This window comes from Loa loa (assembly GCF_000183805.2).
Source record: "Loa loa unplaced genomic scaffold supercont3.27, whole genome shotgun sequence".
NCBI classification, from domain to species: domain Eukaryota; kingdom Metazoa; phylum Nematoda; class Chromadorea; order Rhabditida; family Onchocercidae; genus Loa; species Loa loa.
In genome coordinates this window covers 440,437-449,364 of record NW_018108207.1, presented here as the reverse complement: position 1 = coordinate 449,364, position 8,928 = coordinate 440,437, and the positions used below count along the sequence as shown (strand labels likewise).

Genomic DNA, 8,928 nt, shown 5'->3' with positions numbered 1-8,928 from the left:
TCCAATATATGATCATGTAGCACTTTTGCAACTTAGAAGCAATCGCTTCGAACTTATATCTAATTCGTAGCATGATTAAGGGGACATTCATCATTTCCTAGTATATTAATACGTGTTTTAGCAGATATGATTGTAGGAATCGAGACCCATGTAGTTCCTGATGAAATTTTACGTCGAAAATTTTTATGTTAAGGATTAAATGAATAAAATCAACCAGATATTTTGACACATTTCATTCCACAACCGTCATAGCAGCACTTTGTACCTGTTTCACATTCTTCATCTGTAAGTTGCCTGTTGTTGTTGGTAGAGCAATACAAAATTTTGTCTATACTTATCCATATTCGTCAAGTTTCCAAGAAAATCGTTTCTCTGTCCAAAAACAATAAGATTTGAACATTTTAATGAACATGAACATTTTATAGTTAAAAAAAAAGACCTGTTTTGCAGTGAATATCACATGATTTGTTGTGTTCAATGAACGGTTCCACAGATTTGCACTTTGCATCACTGTGGACCTGATTTGAAGGTAGTGGACAACAGAATCCCTTGGATTGTATACCAATATTATTGCACCAGTAATCATTTGGACAGTCTCGCTTACTTTCGCAAAGTACTGGAGGAATTACTGATGAGCGATCAGTTGAGCAAATGTTTGGTACACCTCAAATATAGCGAGTGAATTGTGAAAGTTAGCTCGTGCTTAAACACTGATACACTTTATGATATAGTTTTGGATTTAAAAAAAGGAATTTCAAGTCCACGAAACATAACCCAAAATAATGCACATGCGTGAAACTGCTATTATTTCTTTAGTTCAGTTACATGTCCAGTAATGTCAAGTATCAGTTTTTTTTTAGACTTATAAAGGTTTAATTTACAAACTGTTTTCATAAATAACTGAATTTTAGGAAATTACTTGCAGTGCGGTTGGTTCGGACAGTAAATATTTTCCAAACACGTCATGCTTGCCATTACGCAAATGTATCCCTGCGGGCATAATATACTTTTATAAGGATTCCGGCATTCACAGGATAGGCATCCTTCACGTGTTACTTCAAAACATAGCCACAAATTTTCGAACATCTGAACGGCTCGCAGTCAAGCCGTCTTTCTGCAAAAATGGAAAGCTAATTTGTGCAAGACTCCGCTAAAAGCTATATTGCAAAACTCTACTGCTTCAATAATTTGATTTATTTAATCTAAAATCAGTTTAACAACCACAAAAATCTAAACAATGCAGATTAACGTTTAAGAATGTTAATATCTATCTCATGAGCCATAACTAGGATAGTAAAAATGTTATTTGAACATAACTGATTATATCAAAAGATTCAGTATAATTACTGTCACGCTAATTCTAATTCCTTTAGTAATAGCTCTTTTGATTATTTTCCTATTCGTGCCACAGGCATTAAAAAAAAAATTTTTTTCTCAGTGTTCTTGAATATAAGTCACAGTATACGAAATGTAAAATAAAGCATATCGTTTTAATTAAGCCATTTGACTAAAATATTTAAATAACATTTATATAACATAAAATATTTAAGTGACTTATAAATATAATGTTTTAAGAAATTAAAAAAAAAACTGTTGCAGACAGGTTCTGTATGTAATGCTGTTCGAGTTGCTGGAGTTTCAATACCATTCACTGTATCAACGCAGTAACAAATATCGTCCTCACATTGTATTTGTTCATAATTTCCTTCATCGTTGCATTTTGGTACACGACCGCATCCATAAATTTCGTGTGTGGTAACTTCATGAAGACATGCTGAAATGTTATGGCTGCCGTAAACATCAAACTTGCTAACTAAGGTAATTTGTTTTATTGACTGGAAATATTCCAATAGTACTTGTTTAAAGAAAATATTTCTAATTTTAGAAATTTCAAAAAAACAAGAAAAAAAATTTCAAGATTTAAAAAAAAAATCTTTCTAAAAAAAATTTTTTGGAAAAAAATCTCAAGGAAAAATTTCAAGAAATTTCAGTTAAATTTCAGTCATTTGCTTTTAATAGAAGCAAGTAAATGAAAGACATATATTTCTTTAATGACTTAATAACTTAATTTCTTTTTTGAAACCAGCAGTAGGTTTGAAAGTTATTTGAATATCGAGAGAAAGGAAGTGCTAACAAGATGATTTACCTGTTAGTTTGGTAGGAAATAAGGAAAGTGCAGAACAGTTATATGTGCAACATTTTTTAATACCTGGATAATCCTGATCAATCTTACACTCTACTGGACACTTTCCCAGATCATGATGCTGTTGTACTTGTGGACATTCCACGATTCGCTGCACTTTTTCGCCTGCAATTTAAATTTTAACGGGAAAAAATCCTCTGATCAACGGAATTTCAGGAATTGGTCGTATCAACTGTTTTTAGGAATAGTATTCAGATAGTTGTGGAAGGGTAACAAGAAAATACTGAGTAAAACAAATGTTCTCATACTAACTTGAAAGAAATAAAAGCGATCTTTGTATTATATCCTTCATGTTCATTATTAAGAAATTACAATAGGTTAGTTGCTTTATTGCGGCGACTGCGATATGCTTTAACTTTAACTTAGTTATGAAAGAAACAAATTAAATATTATATTCGTTTGTAAATTTAAGCTTTGGCAGTCAAATGTTTCTCAATAGTAGCTGATTTTTGAGCAGACTAATTAACACGAATACCATGATTATGTGTACTATCGAGTAAACATTTCAAGCCACATCTATCGAAACAACATTTTGCTTGCTCTGAACAATCTGAATCAACACGGCATTCAGATTCACTACTTCTGCAGGACTGTGATAGAATTTGAACACAACTTCCGTTGTGTAATACCGCTTCTAGGAGAGAGCAGCAAAATCCCAAACCATTAAAACCGATCTAAAAAAATGAAATTATGATTGTAAAAGATTTGAAAAGAATTGAACTATAATTGAAATTTTAAAAGAATGGGAATGATGCCATAAAAATATCGGTTAAGTACAGTTGCTCGCTGGATCTGGAAAGACGATAGCTACAAAACTTAAATTTTTTGATAGATATTTCACAATTGATGTATTTTTTAAATCCATAATTGACGCATAGTTTGACCAGTTTAAGGTGAAATTGAATTTGCTACTATACTTCCGAAAGTTCTAGGAAAATTTTTTGATAATTTTGAAAAAACAAAAACCATTCAACACAAAACAAATAAACTGCGTGAAAACAGCAATAAAGTAGATAGCGGATAGGAAATAGTTGTTGCAAATAGCAACATCTAGAACAACTGACTGTATGTGATCATTATTGAAACAGCTACAAATGTAATTTATTTTTAACATAATGAATTCCAAAATATACTGTCACTCATTTATGCAATAACAGATTTTGTGAGACAGAACTGAGTAATTACTTCTGTAGAAAAATCTGCCTCTCGAAAAAAACCTGTTTTTTAATTTCAGAAGCAAAAACTGCAGAGACCATTGTATTGAATATATTGACGCCCTTCAAATCTTTTTAATTACTGCCTTCGAAACGAAAGAATTAAAAAACAAAACAATGATTTCAGGATTCAAGATACCTGATGGACTAATGACTAGGCAAACACTGATTTGTGTGGGTACACAATGCTGTCACGCTGTTTGATAAGGTCATCGGTGATCCATTTGGACAAGGATTTAATAAACCTATAAATATAGAAATCATTTAAACATAGTTTAGATAAACATATAACCGAATGATTCATCAATTGAATAAATAATCAATTGAATCTTCGTGGACCTAGTGTTAGAAAAATACCGAAATTAAGTCGAATTGAAACTTTTAAAGCGAGTTGAACTCACATCTAGGCACCGGTCGACATGGCGGTTTAGCACAATCAGGGTCAATCATTTGGCACATGTCAATGTCACTTATACATTTCAATTCTTCGCAAAGATCTCTGCAGTTACAATTATCCACCGGACAACCTTCATGGTCCGTTTTAATGCCAAAAGGACACACTTTTGGACATAATTTAGCTTCACAATCTCTCTTTTCTAAATAGTATAGTTAAAGTATGGAAAAATTAAACAATTTGCCATTCATTTTGAATTCAGCAGTATCATTTTCTCTGTTCCAGTAGTTTGCTAGGAAGACAGAGTAAAATTAATTTTTAATCCTCAGGTTCAATGAATACAAATTCAACAAAATTACTTTTTTCATTGCAAGTAAATTTTTAGAGAAAACTTACGTAAGCAATTTGGTGAACCAATTTTCCTGAAAGTTTTGGTTCCAATGATTTCAATGCCTTTTTCATCAACACACCAACAATAGCTGTGATCGCATTGTATATTCTCGAATTCTCCATCAACTGTACATTTTGGCACATATTTTTTCATGAGTGTTTTCCCGAGTAATCTGCTTACTGCTGATGTAAGCTGTATGCAATCTGCAAAATTTAGGTGTGGTAACTGAGAGCCTAAAATAGTTACTCGTTTGTAGAAAAGTGGGAGCTAATTTGATTTATGAACTTGAAATCTTGATTTCCATAAAACTCTTTGAGGAAAACAATTCATTCCATTTTCTTGCTCTGAGTTGCACAGAACACTTTGCAATATGTCATTCTGACAAAATTAAAAATGACCAGATACCTGTCGCTTTATCAGATGGTGCACAAACGCGACCGCAGTCATTATCACAACACTTTCCAACTAAAGGGCATTCCTCATCGTAAATGCATTCAACTACACAGTTCTGATTCTTGACGTAATTTTTTAATGGACATTTTCCTATTCGATTAAAATATTCTGAAAAGACTTCTTTTGTTTTCCATATCTTTGTTTTTTGTTTCCAATGTTATGGAAACAGAATGCAGTTAGTTATTAATCACCACTTACTTCTGTCTAATGAAGCGTTGACTCATCACATAATGAATAACCATTCATAAACTGTACCACTAATCGTTATTTAGCTAAATGTCCAAGTTGTGCTAGGCCACTTTGCAGATCATGCATCTGAGAAGCATTTTGGTTATCTCAATGTTTGCCTATCAAGTGTACCGTGTGAAATCCTGGAAATAATAAGAAATTAAATGCTATGTAATAATTTCGACTGAAAAATAAAATCGATGTCTGGAACAAGTTTGTTTTATAGCTTTGATGAAATGAATAACATCAGATAATTGAGATTTAAATTTTAGTGTTTTTCTTGCTCATAATTACTTTTAATATGAAACTGCAGTGGAACATTTAACGCTAATGTCAGCATAATATATGCTTCAAGAAATATCACTGTAAAATTGAATCATTTGTTAATCGCATAGGGAAAGCTGTATAAATTATATCATATTTCAAGCAGTAAATTACGAGACCTTAACATCATTTCCTTGCACTTATCTGTGATTTTCATGACGTGAGGAACTGACCTGTTGTTTGAAAAAGGTGAATTGAAAGTGAATTCACGACTACTTGTGAACTAAGTGCAATGACACATTCTCGACCACATCCGTTGTTGCAACACTTCGACGTACTGCCACATTCACTGTCATTATTGCATTGATGTGTACAAGCACCAGCATCATTGAAAAGACGTGGGCACTCACTTGCCTTTATGGCTGCTTTATTTCCACCGTATGTTGAAAACCAAAGATGAAATTGTCATTTTGAAATAAGAATTTAACCGAAATTTCCATTGTCAGCTTGATTTTTTCTACTTTCGCTTGTGACTGTTGGATTAATTAAAGAATTTCATGGTGGAAAACTAAGTTTTCGCAGTGATAGATGTCATATTTTTTATTTTTATTCTTCCTTTTATTCATCTCGTAAATATTGCTTTTATTGTTTTCACTTTTTCTAGTTTTATTCACTACTTTTGATTACTTTATTTTTGGTTAAAAGCAAAAGCGGAGTATTTTCTTTTGGTGCATTCTGCTGATTAGTTATTGACACATGGTGTTTATTTGAGTCATCAATTCAGTGAATTTAAGATAAGCTGAATTGAAAAGTTTGACAAAGAAGAAAGTGTCACTTTTGAGAAAGTTCTAAAAATTACATACTGGCAGTCTGTATAACAGAATATATAACAGATATAGATTATCACTGTGGAAAACGGCTTTGGAAAAGAAAACAGATGTTTAGAACCGAATATTGCATATCCATTGATGTAGAATAACAATGAAATTTAATTTACTTACAACAGTTATTTTATGTTACTTTACTTTATGCTTTATTTTATCCTGTTTAACTTTGTCCTATGTCTTCTCATTCTATTCCATTCTTTGAGTTGACAATTTGTTATGAATTCGGGACGCTAAGTTCGATTGCAAATTTAATGTATTATAAGTAATAGATTAATAAAACAAACAGTGACTTAAAACACAAACAACAATTGCGATGATAGTTGCAAACTCACCAGTCCGTGATACACAAAAAGCTATACCGCCGCTGTTATGTCTGCAATATTCGCTTAGCGCATATGCCTTTAACTAAAAGTTTTTATTTCCATTGTAAATTCATTTTAAAATTTTTAAATTAAATCCAATGAAATTTTTGTTTTATAACTTCCAATTTATTAATGATTCAATGCATGGGATTAAATATTCTAAGCTGAAGGTTAGCAGTTCCGAGTATATATCGAAGAAGTTCGGATAACAAATTTAAAACCTTCAGAATGACGGGAGCGGAATTGGTGAGTTAAGCCCAAATTCTGGTACTAATTAATTATACGATAGAAACATGTTGTCTTGTCATTGATTAGCTTACTAGCAGGAATAAACAGGAATAAGCATGACTTTTCTATTTACTGATTATGATTGGTATGGTAATACATTTCAAAGAATAATAGTAGTATTAAAGCATGGAAGAAATAGATAACAGGTAACTTACAAGGCGGGGGTCATCGTGACAGATGCACAAACATATTCCCAATACACCAGTCTGATAACCAAATGGACAATGAAGGTCACATCTAAGCGGACGTTGACAGGAACGTCCCATAATTGTACTGATAATTGAGTTTTGCAGGTATGTATTTTCCAAGCAGATCACTAGCGACGAAAGACAGTGGAAGAGGGAAATGAGCAGAAATAGCATATTACAATAAACATTACATTGACCGATTAGTTTCCACCACATCAACAAATTTGTTACAGGAAAAGAACTGTTGTTTTCGGTTTTTCTTTCTTCAACTGGCAGCTAACATATTGCACAAGGTGGCATTTGTCCTTTTTTACCTATACGATCAATGCTTGTACAGCAGTATTTAGAGAACCAATGATTTCAATTGTTAATTTGGCTATAAGATGCCATGCCATTTCTGAAGGTGATAATATCTGAAATAGATTTTAATACAGAATTTCAACACTGTAAAATTTCTATGGGATTTTTTTTATTTTTTATACTGAAAGACTAGAAACGGCTATTGAAGACACAGGATAACGATGCCGGTTGTATGACAATAATCACCGACATCACTAGCATCGTTGACATGATCATTATTTCAGTAATAACTCTCCTCCTTCTTCATTATCAATTTGTCGATTGGGAATTTCCACATGGAAGAGATGAAATATCGCAGAGGACGAAATGAGACAAGTGGAAATTGTGCAGCAGTATTTAGAGAACTAATATGATTGCTGGCAACAAGTGACACAGTTTCGCCCACTTCCATTTCCCTCATTTATAACATAATTTTACTCTGGAAGATTTATTTATTCGTCGCTTTCACCATTTAAAATCTTCCAGAATTTGGTGACCATTATGTGCATGTGCATTCAAAGCCATTATATCGCCTTTATATCTGCAATATATGTCTAGTATAATAATTTTTCAGTATGCCGTACATTATGTCGTACATCTTGGAAATCACAAGAAGAGCGCTTATTTTCGAACTAAAATACTTTACGAAGTAAGTGATTGTAACTGAACTGTGTTAACTCACAAGCTATCAAGACTCATAGAAATCGATAAAACAGAATGCTTCAAGCTATTTCAAAAACGATTTATGATTCATTTTTTGTGATCAATTAAATCAGAAGTACGTGTGACAGCAAATCAGAACTGATGCAATTTTATAATGAAAATGAACAGGTATTTATTTATCAGACAAGTGTTTGAATTACTCCATAGTTTTCGATTCATTTTAATTAACAACTGATGGCCAGTGACATTGACTTAGTAATGATCGTCTCGCTTTACCGTTCATCAGAGATATATTTTTTACATTGCTTATACGTTGACAAGATAAATTGGCTCGGTGCTAACTAGAACACCTTTTCAAACACTGACTGGAAAACCGTAGCGAAGTATCAATGAAGTACAAAAGAGTTTCGGAAAATTGTTGAATTTTGAATTTTTAATTTAACGATTATGTTTAATAATTAAAAACGAGCATGTAATATCCATATTCATGTTATTTACGGTATTAATGTTATTTACGGTATTCATATTCGGTATTCATGTTATTTACGAAGTACCAAATAGGTGAATTAACTCTTGAACTTTTGAATAATTTCCTTTTCACACTTACTTACACTTCAATCTAGAAATTGCTAACCAAATTGCAGCAATATATGGCCCATGTAGTTTCTTGTATATTTTGTTTTTCCTTTTTTTGTTTTTTTTTTTTTTCATTAAAAGAGATTATATAGGCCACATTATATTGTAATTTTTTGTGAATTGAGCACGTGATATTTTTATGCTGATCGTAAAGAAGGCTCGCAAAAAAAAAAAATTCCTCAAATCCTTTCAGTTCTGAATAACAAGTTGTCCAAAGATTTAGTGCATTAGTTTCCATTAAGGACAATGACTTCATCAGAAACTTTAAAGCTTCAAACTTAAATTCAATTTCTCAGTTTTTTGTGTGATATTTTTGAATTGTTTTTTCGCTTCCTCAAATAGCTTATTTTTTTAGCCGCTGAAAATTTAATTGGGAAAGTGTTGTTTGTGTTGAAAGCAGGAGCTCTTGTTTGATCTT

At 32.1% G+C, this 8,928-nt stretch overlaps 1 protein-coding gene across 1 annotated transcript; it reads right to left on the bottom strand.

The window, feature by feature from the left end:
* Window positions 1-209: 209 nt before the first annotated feature.
* On the bottom strand, window positions 210-6,950 carry LOAG_06024 (hypothetical protein; the record flags this gene model as incomplete). Its single annotated transcript, XM_020447042.1, has 12 exons — window positions 210-283; window positions 440-664; window positions 1,008-1,086; window positions 1,602-1,774; window positions 2,147-2,308; window positions 2,679-2,877; window positions 3,829-4,013; window positions 4,208-4,435; window positions 4,608-4,763; window positions 5,381-5,569; window positions 6,367-6,439; window positions 6,840-6,950. The coding sequence occupies 12 exons, from the start codon at window positions 6,948-6,950 to the stop codon at window positions 210-212; spliced, it is 1,854 nt and encodes a 617-aa protein (XP_020302686.1).
* Window positions 6,951-8,928: the final 1,978 nt, after the last annotated feature.